We start from the raw sequence: 23,278 nt of genomic DNA, 5'->3' as shown, positions 1-23,278 counted from the left end.
GCCGATAGGATAGCCGGTCCGTTGTGTGCCGCTCGAAAAGGGTGATGATAAGGAAGCTGTCTGCTGGGTTCGAAGTCGCGGTGACTCGGGCTTAAGGAACGTGAGACCTGCCGATGACAATGTTTGGTGCGGTTGCGAAGGATGGTGATGCTGGTCATCGGTACTGCGTGTGTTCCGATGGTGTCGCTGGTAAAGGTCCCGTGTGCCGAGTGTCGTCCGGTAGCAGTGCGGTGTGATATCTGAGAGGTGTATAGTGTGTTCGCCCCACAAGGCGAAGTGTTTTGGTGATTGAAAACCCCACATTCCCGCCTGTCCCGTCAGACGTGATAGTGTGCCGGTCGAATATTGTGGAAAATTGTGGTTTTTCGAGCGTTGCGTTTTGAGTGCATCCGTTAGCGGGAGAAATAAGAGTGCGCATCCTAGTGCAGACAGTGGAGTGGTTTTATCGGAAATTGTGTCTGCAGATAGTGCGTACAAGGTTCGTACTCAGCTAGCACGCATTCTTGAGCTGTGGTCGGAGCCGTTATCGCTACCGTCTGAAGTGGTCTGTTTTACGAGAATATTAGTCAGGAATAGGAAGTCTGCACGATTTCCTGGAAGTGAAGGTATAGGAGGGAAAGCGAAACAGCGATAGTGGCGTAGAGTGTTTTCAGGTACTATCGTGGAACCGGCGCTGAAGAACCATTAAACGGAGGCTTAGAGTCGTTGTGACGTAGCTTCGTTTACACGTGCATACACACACACCCATCAAATCATCATTTCCTTGCCAGCCCACAGTTTCTTCTCCCGTCGTCATGACAACGAATACTAGCAACCTGAAGCTATCTGGAAATATAATAGGTCTGACAGGCAAACAATCACAACCGCACACCCAACAGCAGCAGCAGCAGCAGTTACAGCAGCAGCAGCAACAGCACCAACACCAGCTACAGCAGCATCATCTTCAGCAGCAGTTGCAGAAACAGAAACTTAAGCATCACCTTCAACAGCAGCAGCAACAACAACTCCAGCAAGGTTCGGTGGTGACCACCACACTATCGAACGGAGTCGGCCATCATCCCGGCGGTGGCGTGTTTACGTCCGCCCTCAATGGTGGCGGACTCGTGAAACCTTCTGGTGGACTGACCGGGGGTAGTGGAATCCCCCAGCAAACTGCAACCGGAACAGCCGGCGTTCCGGGGCAGGCACCGGGTAGCCACATTCCACCCCGCTATCAACCACCGCCCCATCCACCGGGTGGCATCCTTAAGAACGGTTACACGAACGGCCATCTGAAAGCGGCATACCAACGTCCGGACGGGGCACAAAACGGTGGACTTGCGTACAACGGCACCAAGGGGTACGTGGGCGAAAACGTGAAGCGACCGCCGAATCCTTCCCGCCTGCTGGCACCCCGTCAGCACATCCGTTTTTCGAATCTACCTCCACTGGTGAACGGTGGTCCTGCGGCCGTTAGTCAGCCGACCCAATCGCACCAGGCTGCGATCGCTGCCCATCATCAGCAGCAACAGATCCAAACGCTTCACCACCTGCCGCCGGCACCGCACGCACGCCTCAGCTCGGAATCGTCGTCCGAGGACCAGACGACCAGCTCGACGCGATCGTTACAGGCACATCTGGCCCACGCGAAGGCATCGGCGGTAAGCGGATCGTCCAACGCCACGCAACAACCTGCCACCGTACCGAACGGACCATCCGCCGGTCACATTCATCACACGAAAGCGATAGTGCATCAAAGTAGTCAACCCAACCCCAGTATCAACTCGAACGGAACGAGCACCTCCAGTGGGCCGGGGCATCTAAAACCTCCACAGCAGTCACATCTACCTACTGCTACCGGTGTACAACATCATCAGCAGCAGCAACAACAACAACAGCCTCATCCGGTTCACACACTCCAGCATCCGTCCCAGTCACAGCAGCAATCAGCACAGCAGCAAAACCAGGAGATGCTAAAGTTCGTTCGGAAAGCGGAGTCCGAAACCTCCTCCACACCGACCTCGTCTAGCGGAGGAGGAGGTGGTGGAGGTGGACGCATCTCGGCACTGGAGCAGAATCGACATTTCCAGGTGAGCTAGTGCAAAATTATGTTAGACGTATCTACCAATCGTACCAATATATCCACCTTATATCCGGAATTGGAGACAGGTTGAGGAATCTTGAATATCTGAGGTATCTCCAGCCAGTCTGACTGGGTGAAGAACTTTCCACAAGCGGGGCTCTCCGGAGCTAATGGGATTGCAAGCGAGTATGTGAGTCCCAACGCTCACTGCATGTGCTCTGTATGGGAAACCTGTTTTCGCAATGCCCGGTGGGCAGCTTCTCCCTGCCTTCAGGAGGAGTTCCAGCCGATCGTCCAGCCGAAACAGCACGCCCAGCGTTCCAAACCCAAACGAAGGAGAAAGTTTTTGACCTTTTCCTACGTTGTTTCCTCCCTTGGGTTGGGTTGGATCCGATCGGTGCCTCTTATTTGGAGCCTGGCTATTTCGAACGCCCGGAGCTGGGCGCCTAAAGGCGATAGCGAACGGTCCCGTGTTGGCATGTTGTAGGTAACTGGTTCGAAAGTTGTTTCCCGGCTACGTTTATCAGTTGATAAAATTTCACCCGAAAAATGTCCCCGTCGTCGTTATTTTCTTCCATCCCATTCGTTCTCTCGCACTATTGCGATGCGATTTCCCTGCGATCGAGTATCTCCAAACGGCAGGTGTACGATTTGGGAAGATTTTCTTCCGACCTAACAAACGATCGTACACCTCAAAGGTGCCGTACTCTCTCCATTGGCTGAGATGGAGGCGGCATAACTCGTTTTAAAGATCCACCCATCCGAATGCGTGTGTCTGTGCACCGTTTTGAATGGCATACAAACGTAAAAAAAGGAAAGTTATCTTCCAACACGATCTCCACCACCCATCTGCCAGCCATTCGTTGTCATTTGTGGAGGTTAGTTTTTATTTGTCACCGCAGAGTCATCGCTGTGTTTTGATTCTTCGGTCGCTTTTGCGATCTCCCGCGAGTCAGCAAACAATTTGTCAATTCGATACGGATGGTTTCTGGTGCGATGGAGTCACGGATTAAGCATCTCGCTCCATTATGGGGACACACCGACTGGATTGGGCATCCTGCAACGAGTTTGCTCCCATTGTAGCCCCTTCCAGCCACCAGTTTGACTTTCGCCAACGTCAACAATGTTGTGTCCCATTCGCCGCCCATATAGAAGGTTGATTATGATGAATGAGTTTTGCTTTGAGGAAGGTGATTGCGATTAGTGAAGCCGACCAACAAGACCCGCAATCGGAACGGCAATGGATTACAATCATGTGTACTGTGACAGCACAAATTGTTCCCGGGTTTAGAGGCGTGTTGCCGCTGTTGAGGTGGAAATTTTCTCCAACAATGCCTGCGCATACCTTTGGGTAATTCATTTGGTGCTGGATTTACTTTGTTGTGGAATGGTTTTGGTTGTTGTTAGGCGTTTGTTTTCTTTCGCGTTGAAGAGTTGAAAAGGTCTCGGAGGAGAAATTTCATAATCAAACGTCACACACGAACCCATCAACGTTGCATTGTTCACACTTTCCCAGACCCGAAAGTGGTTGTTTGGAAAGGTTTGATAATGATACGCAAAATTGGAAACCTTTTACGCATGTGACATTCCTCTTTGCGCAGCAAAACCAACACACTGTGAGAAACGTATCGACAAGTCCCTTTTCCGCTGCCATTCCGAAAAGGTCATCGCTTTCTCGCTTCTTTTTCCGAAGTATCGGTTGCTGGTTGGGGCTCAGCCATTTGCACGATTATTTCATTAAGTCGAAAAAAATTACCCTTAATCAGCGCGCCTTCCACCTTTCCACCCGCTGCACCCGCTTGGGCAGCTTCCGACAAGGGCCGTTTTCACCTGTTGCCGGGCCCGTCGATACGTGGCATTCCATGCGCGGGCCCGGCGATCGGTGGCCGATCGAGGTGGGGCAATAAAAACAAATGATTCTACTTTGTAGCAGCACTGCTGCGCGCACTGCACGAGATCGCTGCATTTGCGTTTGATGATGATGATGATGCGTGTGTGTGTGTGTGTGTTTAAGGTGGAAATGGGAAGGAAGAAAACGCGCAGTTTCTTGTTGTTTTCCGCAGTGTGTGTGTGTGTGTGTTTTTTGTTGTTGTTTTGGGTTTTGCTTTGCTGATTGCTTTTTGGCTTGCGGATTCGGGCTTTGGGGCATGCATACATATTCTCTCGTGCTGTTGTACCGGGCAATCATATTGCTCCGTTAGGTTAATTTCATTCGGCATTATTATGCGCTGTACACCATGTGCTACGGTTGTGTGAGTAAAACGATGAGCAGTATGAATGGAAATAGCTTGCGCGGTTTCTGTACACGAGCGAGAAAAACTAAGTAAAGAATTTTCGGTCCAGGCTTCCAGTGCTTTCTTTCTTAAAACCATCAACATTGAGGAAAGGGAGCGAGAAGACCTCTTGATATCTTTATTTCATATAATTTATCGTGTGTTTTAAATCACCTAAATTGGCTGGATACTAACTGCTGTTAAATAGTATCCATTTACGTTGCTACTGTGCCAATTCACACGGTTTCCGGCTAACAGGCCAACAAACCTCCAAAATGCAAAATAAAACTCATTTATCTTTAAATCACTGAAACACACCGTTCGTTCAATAATAAAACTACCGGAAGGTAGAAAAGGCAATAAAAATGTTCATGCCCAAAGTGTGGTTCAAACAAAAAAAAAACGGATCAGCAGAAGTTGCAGGGCATTCGAAGGTTTACTGTGTTCGCTCTGTTGCGTATAATTTTTATTTCCCATTCTCAAAAACCAAGGGACGTGATGGCGTACTGCTTCGACACAAAAAGTGAGAGTGCGCAAGCTAGTCTAATCGGGCCCAATTTATCTTTTCCCTTGCTAATAATGAAAGCGACAGGTAATAATAAAAAGGGAGGACGTAAAACTACACAGATACACATCCGTTTGTGCATAAACGTACGAAAACATATTATTTCCGGACGTTTGAGTTCGTTTCCTTTTCGGTAGCAATAGCACATCCATGGAACACCTTGCGCCTAAGAATGAAGCGTTCCTCCCATACCGTACTGGACGTGTGGTCGCGTGTATGGCCACCCGGCCACTTGGTTCTGTATGACCGGAACCAGCTGGGTGCGCTTCACTTTAAATGCTTTTCGTTGTTCATCTGCTGCCGGTGCTGCTGGTGGATGTGCGGGCACATCATCAAACGGACGGCGCAATCTGTTGTTTATGACGTATGATGGTTCCGATTTTGGTTTCAGTGCGGAGTAACAAAAAAAAAAAAAACGCAACGAAAGAAAAAAAAAGGTTTCCTTCCCAACAGCAAGGTTCGTCGCTTATGCTCAAGTCTTTCGTACGAACATCGGTTTGCCCGGATTGGCCCCATCTGTTGGCAGTTGGGTTTGGGTTTTTTTTTTTTGGTGTGCAATTGCGAGTGTTAACTGGTGGTCAGTGGAAACCTTTAATGAAATTTCAATTACTCGTTTCGGTGGCATCTCGCCTTCCCATCACCGTCTAATTGCATCCGAATGGTTTCGGGGCGAGTGTTGTATGGCTTCGGTTTGTTTTCTTCCTCGCGTGTGTGCCTTTTGCTGCGTATATTCCACCGGCTAAAGCCAACTTCACGGTCAAGCTCGGGCCCGGATCGGATTGCATGTTCAGTGTGTCTGTTTTCCAAGCCCATTCCCAGCCAAACTTCGACGCCAAGATTAAGCAGTTTTGGTGAGTGCTTTTTTCATCGTTGTTGCTTCACTCTCATCTCTGCGTCTCTGTTACGCTTTTTTCTTTGTCAGTTTTTCCACGCACACAATCCGGTGCACAGGGAACACGCATGCCCATTCCACTTCGCACCCGTTTATTAGCAATTGCGGAAAAACGAAATTCCGTGCGGCGCAATCCGGTTAGCCTAATGATCGCCTCCGCTCACAAAAGGGTCGCCAAAGGTTGGCTGGGAACTTTTCGACGTCGTTTGCGTTTTGCGGTGCGTGGTTTTGTGCGTCGTTTTTGTGTTTTTGTTGTTGTTGTCTTATGCCGAATGGTTCCTTTCGAAAAAATTTCCCTATCCCTCCCATTTCCCACCCCCCGTCCCAGTCCCTCGTTTGAAAGGGTTGGAAGCGGATGCAACGGGGATGCCTAGCCTCGATAAATCTGAGCATTATCTTAATTTTTGTCCGTCGTTTCGGGTTTGACCGAGCATAATGACCAAAATTATGACGCACCCGAGCGGATTGTTTGGGGCTTGGGGTTTTTTTTCTCCAAACCTTGGTGTGGAAGATCGCAACCTCGCCACATTCACATGGCCAATCGTTAGCGTGTAGTAAACTGTGTCGCTTCCTCTAGGTGTGTGGACCTTGGACACAAAATTGGCCAGCCCGTGAGTGTGGTTTCCTTTCGCAGACGTGGAAGTGGTGTTGGAATGTGGTGCGCGAGTTCGTTGGCAGAAAATTACCATTACTCGTTTGTGCCCCGCATGGCTCACACCTTACCAATTTAAGCAAATACAGAACTAAAACATGAATGCAAAAAATCAACAAAACACGAAACATGCTAAATAAAACATAACCAGAGACACACCGGTGTTTGTTGCTAGTGAGAGATAATAATAAAGTAAAGTAAAGTCATAACAACAACATCTTTAATTGCATTAACAAACATGCAATGCAAACGCTTAGTGCTGCTCCGTTGTTTCGTTTCTCACTAGCGCCCGCTGTGTCCCGGCGGTGTTTGCTGAGTTTGTTGAGTTGCTCGAATCACGCCATACGCAAATAAACATTGTTTACGCATGCTGCGGTTGTGGCAATTTCGTCATTTCAGCGGTGCGTTAAATAAACGATCACACAGATACGCGAGTGAGCAGTACGGTGCGGCTAAGAATTGCGAAGCCATTGTGCTTGGTTTGGGTTATACTGTCGGTTTGATTACACCACGGTACGATGGGAGGCAGTCCCACGCATATAAAACACGATGGGTCAACAGAAAATGGCTCAACCGAAATCAGTGTGGCGTACTTGGCGCGATACTGAAGCCCAACCCAGACCCGGAGTGCTTGTGAGATGAGATTTATGCCGGGCAGGCATAAATTAGCATGTAGTTTTGTTCCCAATTTGAATGAAAATTGGGTGTAACACGCAACCCCCGTAGTTGCTGTGGCATTTAGCGGTGTTTGTTCGGTTTGGTTCGCACGAACATTTCGAAAGTAATTTAAGTTACAGGAGCATTAGTGCAAGTCGCTTATCGCACTCTGTTTTCTTAGGATATATGCTGCTGGGGTACAGCCGGTGACACTTTGTGTGATAGACGAAATCTCTAGCTCTGAGACCATCAGTCAGTTACAATGGCTTTCTCTGAGGTTTACTGTTGTACTGGTTAGTGTTGTATGGTCTCTGGTAGTGTTGTGCTAAAAGAATCTTCAAATCGTGCATTTATATGATTTTTTTTAATGATAAAATAGGTGAGTTTTCATATGAAAATAAGTTTCATATGACTTCTGAGAATTTGTGAAGCTTCATGAATCCTCAAAGATCCGCGAATCTCTCGAGAATATGATTTTAGGATAATTTTAAAACTTTTTCGAGTTGAGGCTTTTAAGATTGATGTTTCGCTCAGAGATCAGAGATTCAGATTCTTTCATTCAGTTCAATGAGAATCGAATCAGATTCACCTGAAACTAGGCCGTGGTGTTTTCAAACTTGTGAAGAAAACACAGCTATTTCATTCCAATGATTTATACCCTAACCCTAACACCGAAAAAGGACAAATCAAGAGAAAAAGCCCAACATCAACATCTGTGCAGGAGAATGTATTTCTTTCATTAATGCTCGGCATGTTTCATAACCCCAATCTGATAGTGTCAGCAACACTGTTCCGCTGAGCGACTGTTTATTACTCGTCCAATCAATTTATGAGCAGGAAATCGAATTATACACCCACGCGACGGGTTCTAGCCGTGGCGTTGTGTAGCGAACAAATGGTTCCATTTCGTAATCTATTGCTACGTGAGCACGAGAGCAACGCGATGGATCGGCTGGGCACGTCTAGCACACTCCCTATTTCGGGCAGTTTAATTTTTCCCCGTTCCGTGTGCTCCGTCTCCGGTCGAAGATTGGATCGTTAATCAGCGTAAGTGTAACGATCGCCCACGGGTTCTAGTTGCCGAATTTACGCTGTTGATCTAGGCTGATGGGCCGGTTGTGATTCTCGTCTCGCCTCTTTTCTATTTGGTGACAATAATCACTACCAGTGCTTGGGCGTTTGATGGAGGCTGCAAACCCGGGCTGGATTGAAGGATCGTGAGGATTTGACTGTTGATTAGAGTACACTGGTGTGTAGTTCCAGCATGAAACACGCGTGATTGGGCGGGTGAGTCATGTCGTAAAGGCCTAACGAACCAAACCTCAACCACAGCCAACGCAAATGGAGCGCGCGTGCGCGAGGGTTGGGCGTCGAGATTCCTGTTCGTCAAGCTATCATCATAGCCCGTGATACATTCCAGATAGGGCACCGTTGAGTTCACTCGATCGGTCCCTTTAAGTTATGAAGGTACAGCGAGAGTGAAAAACGTTTGCAAAGAAATCGCAAACAGCACACGCGTTTCTTGCGAATAAACGCCTCCTCGGCTCACTTTTCGGACGTGGGGCGATCAATTTACGATCGCATATAAATGCACATGCGTGACATTTCACCCACTTTGTTTCCGTCCTCTCTTCCCTTCTCCACCTCCAGCCGTTCTTCTGGGAAGCCGTTTTCATACGCCGGCAATCATACGCGAAACGCGGCATAAACAAAACATAATTCATTCATCAGATTCCCATCGTCCAAAATCGCCGAACCGTGTCGGCGCAACCGACCGAAAACCGGCGCAGTTTGCATTTTGCAGCGCAGTGCCGGGTTGTCCGGTGCAGCCCACCAATTCTGTGGGAAGAAGTTCTGGCCAGTTGGAGGCGTTCTGGGTGGGTTTGCACGCTGCAAGGCTCCAGTTTCGAACCGAACCTTTGGTGAAAGTGTACACGTCTGCAAGCGAACGAGGTCGGCTGACGGAATAGGGCGGTTTGCAAAGCGAGGTGTGGTGCTTGTATGTGCAATAAAGGTTGCAATCTAGAACGAGATCTCTGGGTGTGTTATAGAGGAGCGATGGTTTTTTTTCATTTAATTATACCACTGCCATACCCATCCGGGGAGTTGTGGAACGATGTGAAAAGTCGGCCCAGTTCCGGTTGGGACAACGGAGCAGTAGAACGTCTCGCGCCGAGGAAAGTGAGACCTTTTCCCGCAATTATTACAAATGTATTCAAATCACGTCATCAGCATGAGAATCCGACATGCTTGAAGAGATTCTGAGGCAGCTTTCATCATGTAATTCTCTTTTTCCTCCACGAGGAGCACTGGTCTTTTCAACGGCGAATGTGCATTACCCATCGCTGCCTCTTTATAGCGCCCTCTGGCGAAGAAGAAATGGAAAGTGTTCTGTCGTAGAGGGTGAAATCTTGAGTACGAGACAGGGATCCATCTTTTGCCGGAGCGCTGGGTTAAGGGTCATCCGAGAAGGACGTACATACAATTACACCTATAATTACATGTTCGGCTGAGCCTGATGGATAGGCCGGTTGTGCAATGCGAATGACTTTAAAGTCCATGCCTGCACGGGGGCCAGTTTCCTCGTACAAGGGAAAGACGGCAAGATTTTACGACCACCATTTCCCCGAGGGCGACTTGCGGAATTGAGTTACGTGCAGTAGTTCGCTTTATGGATGTCATTTCGCTTGTCAGTAAGTCGTATGGGCAGCAGGAATGGAGAGTTTTATTGGTGACGTATTTATTACCCACTCGGCTCGGCTTAAGCCATCAGACTTTTTAAACTGATCACTTATTGTTTAAAGATCTTGTAAACCGCGTTGTAAACGCACAAATAGCCTGTTGTTAAATGGAGAGTTAGGTAAACGTCAGTGTTTTGTGTTGTTTGTTGGAGCATTTTACACGTGGCATCATAAACAGAATTTCGCAGTTGTTACGCAAAGAAAGTGAGAAATCGATCATAAAACATACTTCTCGCTGCATCGTGCAAAATTACTGTAGGCCCCAGCACAAGTTCAATAAACTTTTTATGGCCGATGTGAGGAACGTTACGAGTTCGAGTCGAAGGGGTCATACCAAGTACTCCACTTGCAACAGGTTTCTCCAAGAACGATGTGCCAGAAGTCGTTGGGGATTGGGGTTGCTCCTTTTTTTTTTATACGCGGTGAAGCAGACGTCGAAATATCGGTGACCCGTTTCACAACACCACAGGTGTGTGTGTGTTTCTTCTTGGCGTTTCCCGTCGCGCACCGAAGACAGGTGAAGCATTCTTTCCGTTCGGCGCTGTTCGGGACGCATTCCCTGTTTTCCTCGCAAACGCTACACACTGGCAGATGATCGATCGTGGGCAACATAGTCGGTGGTGCTGTAAATACGGCTCCGTCAGGGTCAGTCTCCTGTTCGATCGATCTTTCTTCCCCGTGCTTCGCACTCAAACTCTCTCCTTTGGTGGCTGGCAGCTGGCTCACCCTTGCAGCGTATTGCAGATTATGGCAAATATTTACCAGCACCAGGGTGTTGCACTGCCAACTCCAATCAAACATCGCCAACAATGTGTTCATTCATGTTCTGATGGTTGGCGTTGGTTAATAACTTGCTGTTGTCCGGAGTTGTCATGTGGGAGCTTTAACATGCTGGTAATTTGTTGTGCAATTTCTGCTCAACGTCCAGCAGAAGTAGTGCGTGCAGTTAGTGCTTGGCGAGATCTCACGCGTTACACGGAGATTGATTAAGTGATCGAATACACGTATAAAAGCAAATTCCCATTTGCCCATGTCCGGAAGAAATGATCAGCAAATCCAACTACATGGTTTTAGCGGGCGGTGTTGTCTACTTCCGATCCGAAATTGATCGATAATTGGTTGTGTTTCCGTTAGTTGGGTGACTCTCACAAGAAGGTTGGGAACCGTTTGGGGGAACACGGTGAAGATGTACAAATGGTGCAAAATTGCATTTCCAGGATGCAAAGCGTTGTTGCGAAATGGTCAAAATGCGAGAGCGTTGCGACTTAAACGGTTACAGTTTTGGACTTGCTTGAGATGATTACCATCATCAAACTCATCATCATCATTAGTGTCCATTATTCAATGAAGTGTGTGTGAGGCGCAGAGAGACGTCCCGCATGTTGCGGGAGGCATTCAAATGTGGAAGATTGTTCAAGGCGTTGAAATGCACGCTGTAATGACAGGTCGGTCTCATTAAACGAAGTGACGACTTCACTTCCAAACAATTTTGGAACCAAGCAGAGCAGCGTAGAAACGTTTTCCCAAGCCAGCGCGGAATGATTTTTCATACCCGACATTGACTTTGAACCATTTTATCATCATTATCCGGTGACTTCGAATTTGTTTTAATCCTGAACCTCAGAGAGGGGTTTTTTGTCTGTTTGCTGAGGATGTCGGATCGGTGGTGCAAAAGGGTCTGGTTTTTGTGAAGGCATTAGAGCGCTCGGGGTATAAGTATAACAAATTGTCCTGCGCTTTTTGAGCGCGAAGGAAGTATGATTAATGGGTGGTGAGCGCGCTGTGCACGCTGTGTACCGACCGACCGACAGCTGAACCGTTTCGGACGGGAGTTACTGACAAATCGGGTGGATAAGCAAAGAAGATCACATTAAAAAATGACCCACATGCGATCGCGAGCTGAATACAAAGAAAGGGATCCAGCTTCCCATCGCACACGGTTCTGGGGGAAAGAGTCGGGAAGGTTTTTACATTGTTGTGTGTGCGTGTGCGTCTGACTTTGGGACGTGGCTGGACGCACCAAACGGATGAGCATGCATGAGTTCGGCTATTGGGAAGCTGCGCCAAACCGTATGCATGAGATGTTGCGGCTCTGGACGTCTTCAAATTTCAGTTCCCACGACCCAATCTCTCAGCGGCTTTCGGGTGAAGTGAGAAGTGGCATGAGCCGGTGTGCGACGGAACCACTGACTGAAGCGACAAAAAGCCTGCATGTCCGAAGGTTCGAACGAAGAAACCGTGTGCAGGGCTGCAAAACATGTGTAACCGTTCGGCCGATGCGTGTGTGCGGGAGACGCAGAACGATGCGGCATTCCATCTCGGTGGTGAAGCCGGACGCTGCCAAGTGCCGCCGGCCTTCAACCGGACGCATTCGTTATTAGAAGCCAACTTCCTCGGGCTTCCACAGGGGACGGCCGGTCGTACACTTAATTAACTGACACCATCGCCACCATCTCTTCACCCGGGCGCCCATTGCACAAACCGTAGGGCAAAACGGGGCCTACATGCAACGGGTCGTGGGTACTTCCGGAAGCGCACCGGGTGGCTACCGGGAGTTCGATTGGATTTATGAGACCGCAACACCGGAGCCACCGTACCGCTGATTGATTCGCCTGAGAAACAAAAGCAAGCAAACACACACCAGACTGGTTCGCCAAGAATCGGTCACGGTTGATGACGGGCGCATCAGGTTTCTGGGCGAACGTTGCATGGTGGACCCTCGCTCCTCGCCGTTGGACGACTTTTAATCTCTTCATCTTCATGATGATGGAGGACACCACGTCCCGCTGCCCGCCTTCCCATCCGGTCGTCGGGGTGTTTATGACGGGTTTGAGCTAATCAGCGGTTACACCGCAACCAGAAGCCAACCAGCGTGCTGCGAAGTGGGTCAAGCGGCAGGGTGACCCAACCGGGGACGGTTAATCTTTGCGCTGTGGGTATTGGAATTCGCTACGCGTGTTGGGGGTGGTTGTTCTTTTAAGCAGGATCACCGACACCGCAGGATGTTGGTATTAGGTTTTTGTTGTTATGCTGCGTGGATGATATGTTTATAAGATTGGAAGTGATTATTTTCCTGTGAAGTGAGCTGGGTGACTCTCGAGCTAATCCGTGTGGAGAAAGTCATGAGGGGAGGGAAACTCTCGCGATTTAAATTCTGGGAGGTGGATAGTTGATTGAGACTTGTTGATGAGTGTCGCAAGGTATCTTCATTCCGTATCTAATGTTAGTTGATTGTTCCAATTGTTACTTGGTGGTAGTTCCAGCAGTGTCTACGTTTAAAATTAAACCTAGACATCGAGTATTTCATCACGATTTCAACGCGGATCTCGCTTACGATTGTTTATCAACAATTGCAACACATCATCCGTGTACATTAAACACCCGTAAATGCCCCCGTGCTCATAAACCCGAGGTAGCAATGTGTGAAACGTATCGCGTGGTTGATACGGTTGGAAAAGGGATAGGATAAATAAAAAGGCCATAAATAGAATGTACAATCAAACTAATGACCCAATTTCGACACTCCTGCACTGCTCGCTGCTCCACTGTCCAGAATGATGCGCCTGTACCGTTTCGTTCAACACTTCGAGAAAGTCTCGGCGAGACATCCTGTGCGGTGCGATGTGTAACCCGAGAAAGAGATAATCATCAATTCCAAACCGACCAACCACTCATCTTTGGCTTAAGCCTGGGAAGATGCAGCACACACGCCCGCGATCAAGAGCGATTCTTTGATCTTGCCACGAGCGGTCCCTGCGTTTTTTTTTCGGGATATTCTGAATCGGATTCCAGATCTAAAGCGTTTGATAAACATGTCAATTTTCTATCTCGAAAGCTTAGCGTTTCGTATTTCTCTGGAGGCGATCTTCCCTTTTGGGATGTTTACACGCGGCACGGAGCATGATAATTGAGCCGAGAAAGAGGACCTTCTCGTTCGCATATGGTTGGAATTAAAGCCGCGTGTTGAACCGACAAGCCGGTAGGCCGTGTGTTACGAGAAACGAGGTGTGAAAAGTCATTTTGACCAGCATTTCAAGCAGCTGTTACGAGAAATGCAACGGTTTCGGTTGTAAAGAGCCGGTTGACGCAAGTGCCGGGCCTCCCGAGGAGGTCCACCATGGGGTTAAATTGTTACAGAAAGCGGGAGTCCTACATCCCCTAGCATGGTGAAAAAAAAAGAGTCTAAACAAAAGTTGACCATCCGGCCTGACAAGGGAGTGAAAATAGGTTACGTGTTTGTTTGTTTGCCTGCCCACTTCCCTTCCAGTCGCGTGCTCGGTACACGGTGTGTTGCACATTCGAATTCCAGCCGTTTCAGTTTTTAGAAGGAAAATTTCTATCACTTTTGTTTACTTCGAACTAGCGGCTGTGTTGTTTTGTCCTCCTTTTCCACCATCATTTGCAAGCAGAGACATCAACGGCTCTGATGTGTGAGTGCATTGCAGCGGATGGGAAAAATAGTTAGGGAAAGGGAAATAAAGCTAGAATAAATAGAGAATGTTTAGGGCGAACAAAGCAAAACAAAAGCGATGACACTGGAGAGTGATTGATTGAAGCGGGAAAAAAACATTTGTTCAAATGGAAGGAAAGAAAGAGAGATAAAAGCAAAGAGGAGACAAAAGAGTGGTAAACTGGAGATGGTAATCAAATAGGAAAAGTACGCTGGAACGCGCTCCCGCGCCAGGAAATGCGGGAATGGAGAACGGTTTGAAGGTTGGATGGAGCGGAAAAAAGAACTCCCTAAACAGTTAGACGAAGGCTTCCCTTCGTAGGATCGTTTATGTTTACTTGCACAAGTGGAACATTAGCAGCAGTAAATCGAAAACACTTTTCACCTTTTAGGTCGCTTTTCTTGCGCGCCTTTGCCCGGCAACGGTTGTGCCAAGATCCCAAACGTCACCGCTTCCACCGGCTTGGGATTTATGCTTCACAGGAACTCTCACGAACCACTCGGTGTCGCTACCCCGCCGAACATGAATGTTCAATTCGAACGGATCGGATGGACAACAGTGCCCCGTGCTAAGGTGCCAGCAATTAACGAATTATAATTTACAATCGCTCAATAAATCGCTCATAAATGCTATCCACCCACCCGCTTTCGAGCTCCGGGGCAATGGGTTGGATAATTATGGGTGGGGTTTGTAACATTTCTTGCGGCAAAGTGTGAACTCGATCATTAGCTGCGTGCTGGCGGCCGGTTCGGTACCAGCGATTACCCAACGAGTAACGCACTAATCGTGACAACTGTTCGTGTGGCGGCATTATTTCTGGCATTTAGCTGGCCGCATGATGAGGAAAGTCCACCTCGCGGGAAGGTTAGCACCCTGATCGAGGCGGAAAAGTAGATCATTAAAGAAAAAAAAAGACTCAGGCAAAGATTTGTACCAGGGGGGAGAAACTGGGGTTGAACAAATACTGCACCGTACCGGGGGCCAATGAAATTAATTTCAATTGATGCAGCATTCTCGGATTTGGATCTGTTTGGCATGAATCTGACTGGTGGTTGACCTACCATCGTCCAGCGAGTGGTGGGGATTTCTATTCCACCCAGCGAGAGATCAATGCTTAGTGAGGAGTGTTGTTTGAAATGTGAGAGGCGAGAAAATTGGATTCCTTGGCGTAATGCAAAGTGGGAACATAAAAAAGGGGTGCAGCGTTGTAAAATGCAGCACAAAGATTTACACCGTTTCTTCCAACCGGGCTTGAACGTGGTTCGGATTGATTGTGTCTTTACTGTACAGGGCAAATAATTGCAAAATAATTTTATCTAAGATTGGTTTTGCAAACAATTTTTGCGTGATATAAATGCAAATAACAAATCATTAAGAACACAACAGAAATTGATTTTAAATTAAAGCACAATTAAATGTAAGTGCATTCAGCTATGATTAGTTAAAATTTCATTTGACACGTTTTTGTAGCATGGCACCGGTGACGCTGAATATTCCTAGGAGACCGTGTCTCGTGCCCCTTGGTAACAAAAGGTACATAAAGCTCATGAAATTAATTAATGCGATTTAATTTACTTGTCTAAACCAATTAATATTCATTTTTTAATTATTTCTAACGTTTATTTCACATAAGGCTAACTGTACAGCGAGAGTCGCCATTTTTTAAATATAATAATTGTATTTAATTAATGCTAAAGATTATTTTTTCCTCTCATGAACTGTATTGTCATCGCGGTCGTATTAGAGCCCTTTTATTTCTGGCAGAAAGACAAGAAAATGCATCGCGTAATGGAAAGTCACTGCTGGCCGGTTCGAACAGGGAAAAGCAATTTAATTCAATCACTCACAGAGCCCTCTTCCTACAGATGGAACAGAAAGGGCTCGGATGCGAGCCGGTAACAAAGCAAGAAAGTAGCAACCCGAATAAAGAAAAAATCGTTTTATTCAAAAGTGAATGGATTGGCAGCGGGTTATGTATGCATCCCATACATTCCCTTCGGAGTGAAGGAGTTTTTTTTCGACTGATCGTAGTAAAAAAGATGATCACTCGAATGAACATATTTTGCGGTGTAAAAAAAAGAACGCCAGCATTCATTCTCGGGTGGAAAAAGATGGTGAGATAAATTCGTTACTTCCTGCTTCTTTCTCGAAGGAAAACGGTAACGGACTGCCGTCCGAAAGGGGAGTGCTGTAGATTGTTCTATGTTTGCATTTGGTGTGTGTTTTTCCATCCCCATTCCGAAAGGAAGCAACATTTTATTTACCGTTTCATAAATCGCACCTCGCGATCGATCGTTTCCCTTCTCGTCGATGTATTCCCGTTGTAGCTCGTAGGCCCACTGTTGGTTGGTCGGGCCCGCTGTTTGGTGGTTGTGCGATGGGGGTAGGATAATTAAAGCGAAATTCCAACCGAGCGAAAATTATTGCTGCACTTTTGCTTCCATTTTAATTCGCTCAACTATTTAAGCCCAAACCTCCCGTGCAGGGTACAGGATTCTTTTGCGCGGAAATTACTCCATTCGTGAGCACTAAAACCTGATTGGTGGTGGTGCTGCTGCTGCTGCATTGCCTTCTATGTAGGTGAATGTTGAATGAAGCGTAGTGCCGATTGTCGGCAATGCTTACCGAGCTGAGGGGCAGCCGACCTGCGATGCGATGAGCCGGTTGAGCTTTGCGCAAAAATTAATTCCACTCATTCTTGCCATTCCGCTTTCGGTGTTAGTGGTCGGAATCGATTCGCATTATGTGTTGCGCGGTTTTGCGGTCTGGCAAAAAAAGGAGAACAATCCGAAGAATTGGATCACATTTTTCCCAGCTCATTTGACAGGGAAGTGTTTCTATTTGACCGCTGGACGGATCATGGTGGGAACTGTAATTCGAACGTGTAATTCGAGTAATTATTAGCCTGTTAGACAGAGACGTTAAGGAGAAAAACAAAAGCCTTACATCTATTCGGTTAAATCTTGTTTGAGAAATAGTGATGTCAGTTTGAAGAGATATTATGATTAGAATTCTTCAAGGTGATTGTTTCTTAAACTTTACATCCTAATTAACAATTCACTAGAGTTTTATTTTATCGTCTCCATTAGCGACGAAAGGATCATCTCAAAGATGCAGCAAGACATTGACAATAAACAACCACCGTGTGTGTAACTCCCTCTCTCACGCTCAAGAAAGACTTTAGATAGCCCATTTTTCAGGGCCATTTAATACCCAAAGCTGAGCCCCCGTCCGATTAAGCTGCATTTCGGTAGGAGCTTCGGTTCGGTAGGTTTGGCCGGATTTTATATGGTTGAGTTGACCGTGTACACATGTTTGCATTATTTTAGTCGCTGTCCGTTCAGCCGGGTGCAGCAAACGCGTGTAAGCGATTTGTTGTTTGGCGACCTGCCGCGGTTGATTATTTTCCTTTGGGTGGATCATTGGATCATTAGGGGTTTAGTACTGATTTTTAATTAGTTAGTTATTAGTTATTTTACGACGCTTTGGCAAAGATTAAAGTCAGTCAAGGATGGATGTGCTGTAAAGCATTTGTCACGTAGTTAGAAATGAAATTATTATGTAGGAGGATGTTTATTTTCTATACGACTTTTTCAAGGGAAGGTTTGATGGAATCTTCTTTGGAGGTGTAATATTTTTCCTTTGTCTTCAAAAAATTATCATATTGCAATGACTGCTTGAATAATTTGATGAAATATTATGCATTGTTGAGCGCTTTATGTGTGTTAAACAATACCTCATATTTATATTTGCACTATTAACACGATCTCTCCTCCCGAAAAAGGGAATGCTCCTGCTTTCTCTCAACACACATTCTTCATCAATTCAATTTCACCGTCAAACTGGGCATTCGTTCACCTCGTAGCTGAACATTTCTGCCCCAACTGCCCCATTCGTCCATATTCCATATACCTCCGTCCAAACCCGTTCCATCATCATATTCCTCCCACTCCAGGGAAAGGTCAACAGCCAGAAAATGATCGGCGAGGTGGTACACAATCTGCATGTGCGAGGGAATTCGGATCTTCTCTGCGCCTGGAGGCAGATCGGAAGAAAGCGCCTTTTGCCGACAATCTCCTACGAATGTGTGCAGAGTTTGGGAGAGGAGTTTTTCCATAAAGTATGCATACCTTCCTACATTCGCCACCCGGTATAGAAGGTAATTCGCGGGAGCTAGACTTACTCCCCTCCACTTCCATGTCCAACACACAACGCCATGTGGTACGGGGTAAAGAAAATTTCCTAATTGGAAAGCACACGATTTTCCATCTCGTATGTGTGTGTGAGTGTATGAAGAATTGTCGGCAAGAATGATGGATCATGATGCGTCTTCAAGATGCCCACGATCATTGCCACTTGGATCGTATCGTGTGTCTCTCAGCACACTCCGTCCCAAAAACAGCCCTCACGGGGCTTAGTTTTATCGCCATCACGGCGTGCCGGCGTGGTGTGGCTAAAGGGAAATCTATCTAGCCACAGGAGAGGCAGCTAAAGTGTACATAAAAAAAGGGCGAGATTCCATCATTATCATTACTGTGAGGTACTGGTGGTACAGAATGAAATGTAAATTAGTCTCACCGTACGTGACTTTTCACGACACGACGCGCATTCTTTCGGGGAGGCCCATTTCGCCAACCCACGGTGAAGGTTTTGCGTATCATCACGCAAACGTGACGCATGGTTAGATTGTGAAGATGTACCAGCGATGGGCCCGGCCGGATGGACCCGCTGTTAAATGTAGCTCATCGGTGCCCGTACTGGGTTTGGTTTTGTGGTGTAAGACAACCGGCAAGACATGTTTGCTTAATGTCTCCCGGCCGAAGTAGGTTAAGTCCACCATTGAGAAGCTTCTTTATGTCTACGGCGAAACTATAAAAAAAATAAACCAGCAAAGGACAAATTTCGAAACCGTTTAATGAGTTTTATTGTTTATTCATTCAATTTCCGCTTTCTGTTTTCTCTCGTCTACATTAACAGAATCTGCTGGCAGAGCTGAGGGCACTGAAAGAGGCTAATCAGCGGTTAAGTGATGACAATCAGGAGCTGCGCGATCTTTGCTGTTTCTTGGACGACGATCGGCAGAAGGGACGCAAGCTGGCTCGAGAGTGGCAGAGGTTTGGCAGATACACGGCGAGCGTTATGCGACAGGAAGTCTCCGCATATCAGGTATGTGTCTGGCAAGAGTCACCAACAGTTACCGTAACATCCAACGATACTAACGTGCATCGATTTCGTTTTGCAGACAAAACTGAGACAGCTGGATGACAAGCAGCAGGAGTTGATCCGTGACAATCTGGAGCTGAAAGAGCTCTGTCTGTATTTGGACGAGGAACGGAACAATACAGGTGGTCGTACGGCGGTCGTCTGTTCCAGCTGCGGTAACTCGGCGAATGCCGTACCTCTGCGGGACGATGGCGACGGTAGCAGCTCTAGTACGAATGCGGACGAGAACCTGCACAACATTGCCCAGTTTGGACGCAACGGAATGGTGAGAGGACTGTCTCCAATATCCGAAAGTCTCCCCTAGAAGAATTCTAAGGTTTCTTTTCCCCCTTTTGCGTAGGATCTAAACATGCGATCGACTCTCAGCGATCAGACACTTCAGTACGTGCGGGCACTCGAGACTAGGATACGGCAGCTAGAGGAGGAACGGGCGGTGGTGCTGAACAATAGTGCGACAACACCCGGTACAACCACGAACGGAGGTGGACAGGTGCAGGTGACAACTTCATCGACCAGCGATCCAATATCCGGACGTCCCGAAGCGGTCGTGCGGGCTCTGCAAGTACTGGAAGTACGCGAACAGTTGGAACGAGAACGAATCGGCAACACTCCGCCGGACCAGCTGGACGATGGCGAGAAGGCACTGGTGCGCGAGATGTGTAACGTGGTGTGGCGTAAGCTGGAAGACGCTCCCAATACCGGTATCGATCAGCACGTCTAGCGATGGCTCGACGGGAATTGTTCTGTTCAACTCTGAGGCTCACTGTATAAGGCGCGTACTCCCCATTTCAAATAGGACGATGTACAAATTAATTATAATGACTCTCAAGGAAGCAGACAAGGGATAAAGGATAAAGGGGACGGGACGCGATTCGCATACATCCTGGGCGGGTGGAGTGGATGCAGGGAAGAAAGGGCAGGTAGATTCAGGACGGAACGGTGATTTGAGGTGTGCTTTCGAGAGCGATCTTGCGTACGAAGCAAAATCCACTCTCCTTGCGCATCATGACGAAGCACGATGAACGGAATAGTTATCAAGACGTCTTTTCGTTCACATCCTTTGATCCTTGCGCTCTCTTCTCCCGCTCCTTCACCGGCTGATGCGTGCGTTTTGTCGATGGACAAGTTGTACAAGCTTTAGTGTTAGATATTTATCGTCGGTTATGCAAGCGGTAACGCCTTTTAAGTACACTGGCCACCCGTTATCAGGCCATCGCGGTTCAAGCCTTGTGTCAATCGAGTTTCGAGCGTGTGTAAACTATGTATGGTGTTATCTCGCTTAGCGGTCCCTTTAATTCGACAGCTTATTTTTATTTTCTTTTTAACACGTTCGGTATCGCATTTGCTTTTCTTTCGTGAGAAATCGATAGGCGAAAGGTATACGGAAAGGTTGAAATGAAATGAAAAAGTATCGCAATGTATGTACAGACGTGGACAAGACGTGGAGTTCGCTGAGAGCGTTATTAGCGCGATAATTACAACTACTCGTTTATGATTTCTTTGTTAGTGTTGTTTTATGTATGCTTTCCGATGCGCAAGCATATACATACGTACGTAAATGTGTATTTTTCGTATAGCTATGATTATTATTTTATTATCTTTATTAAACGCTTAAACTGTTATGGCATAAAATACAGATGGAAATTGACTTGTTTAATTCTTCAATATATCACATTAGTGTTTTGAAAGGTTCGCATAAAAGTAAAATCTCCAAACTTATTTAGAAAATAGTAAGCATTAGCGAAATGCCTGCTGCTGAATGATATTTTGTAGGAATACCTTCAAAAAAGGGTTCGTAGACAATCTCAACTATCACATAAGCGTAAAATCCGCATTTTTTAAGGAAAACTGGGCAAAATTTCATATTTACAGAGTTGTTGGAATAACGACGGTTCCCATCAACCACGCAACAACAATTCTGTTTGAAACTCTCACTCATAGATGGCGCTGTTCGAATATCGGGGAGTCTAGTTCATACTTTGTAAACGTGGAGCAGATTGGTGCTGCAATCGGGATAGCGATGCACTTTTGAAGATAATTTCGTACATCTCAAATCGTAGCAAGAAAATTTGAAAATTTGATGATAAACAAACGACAAATGGATAAAAAATTAACATAAATATTATGCTATGCTTCAATTTACTAATTTTAATCTGTTAGGTAATGCTCGCCTTGATTGTCGTACTAGACTTATTTCTTGTTGGTATCACCTATCGGTAACGTTCCATCTTCAGCAGATGATGATTTTTAAAATATTACACCAATAAATTTAACGATAAAATATAATATTAGTAATGTAAGTTTAGTGAGTAAGCTTGTGTGCGAATGGTTACACAACTAATAATACTTTGCATGGCACACTTTAATATACATTTCGTTTTCTTCATGGCAGCTACTCGTCAGAAAATACCCCCCAGATCCTCACTATCGTTCACCTTTGACATGCGGGGCCGTTATGGATTATGTTTTTCACACTCCTCCACCCTGTCTCACGCAAGCAAAGTGATGAAGGATAAATTGATGGAAACTCCCAGTCGCTGCGACCCGCCAGCGACATACGACCTCATGAAGAGCGCCGAGATCATTTCATCAAACGTGTCACACCCGACAAACTGTTGGCATGTGTTTGCTTGCCACGGGCACTTGACTTTCGTTTAAGAGACTTTGAAGGAGGCCCTCCTTCTCCGGCTAGAAACATGCTGTGGCTGCGAAGTAAACAGTGGGATAGGAAACACTTTCCACCTGCGACGTTTGGTACAGCGGCGTGCCAGTCTTCACCACGACGGTTGGCTGATGGAAACCAGAAATTGAAAGAAAAGTGAAATTACTACATACCGCTGGAATTGCGTGAGATGGCGCGGACGGGTCGGGGATGGGAGCAGCAAAAGCAAAATAGAAAGATGCAATTGAAGGTGTTCGCACGAAGACGAAGCCATCAGACGAAGATAATTCCCTTTCCGAGCCCGCGATCATGTTGGTGATTAGTGGTTAGTGGGTCTGTCGGTTTCTTTGCTCTTTTTCTCCGTGTCTCGATGTGTGTTAGTTTTTGCTTCTGTTTCTTGTGGCTCAAGAGTGTTTTTGTTATTTCCGTTGTTTTGCACGTGGGTATCGGTTTGTTGTCTTAGTTAATCATAAAGGTAAACAATAGGTCATAGGTACGGGATGCTTGTGTGGTTGTTTAACTTGCTCTCTCCCGCTGTGTTGGTGTCGTCGCCACCATATTCCGGGGGTTGATATGCCCTTTACACCACCGAAACAGATTAACGGACAAATCCGTTCGTGTGCTTTCTTCGTTTGAAAGAAAACTGTAGCAACATTAAAAGTGGGTCATGTAAACGGTGGAATGTACACCTCCGTACGCAACGGAACGCAAACGTGAAGCGTAACAAAGCGGAAGGAAGGGAAAGCACTAAAACACCAGAAAAGGTCGATGACTCGCCCAACCGAAGGGTTGGTTAATGGTTTCTCCCTTCAAAGTTGAGCGCTGGAATGTGTTTTATTTTTTCCTGATCGCTAAAACCAACCGTCTTGTGTGTTAAACGGTGCGGATGGCGAAGCGGAAAAGATTAACGACAAAGTGACGCCTTCGCCGATCGATCAAATGATGACGCATGGCCATCGTTTATCATTTGCAGTACGGCGTATTGCGGGTGAACCGACATGAGAAAGATGTCTACAATGTAATGTAATTTAAATTTGCAGATTAGAAGAGAGCGGCAAAGCAGCATTTGTTTTTAAGAGTTCTATTTTAATGTATTAAAT

The 23,278-nt window shown here is 46.7% G+C and overlaps 1 protein-coding gene across 1 annotated transcript; it reads left to right on the top strand.

Annotated features, from left to right (window-relative positions):
• The first annotated feature begins 363 nt into the window (after positions 1-363).
• Positions 364-20,372, top strand: LOC128303785 (ecdysone-induced protein 74EF). The gene is made up of 4 exons (XM_053040847.1): positions 364-2,069; positions 19,271-19,459; positions 19,536-19,781; positions 19,857-20,372. The coding sequence occupies exons 1-4, from the start codon at positions 795-797 to the stop codon at positions 20,235-20,237; spliced, it is 2,091 nt and encodes a 696-aa protein (XP_052896807.1). The 5' UTR covers positions 364-794; the 3' UTR covers positions 20,238-20,372.
• The last annotated feature ends 2,906 nt before the right edge of the window (positions 20,373-23,278 follow it).

The sequence above is a fragment of the Anopheles moucheti genome, chromosome 3, assembly GCF_943734755.1.
Source record: "Anopheles moucheti chromosome 3, idAnoMoucSN_F20_07, whole genome shotgun sequence".
NCBI lineage: Eukaryota > Metazoa > Arthropoda > Insecta > Diptera > Culicidae > Anopheles > Anopheles moucheti.
Note: the sequence above shows the minus strand (reverse complement) of the source record. Positions and strands in the feature narration are given on the sequence as shown.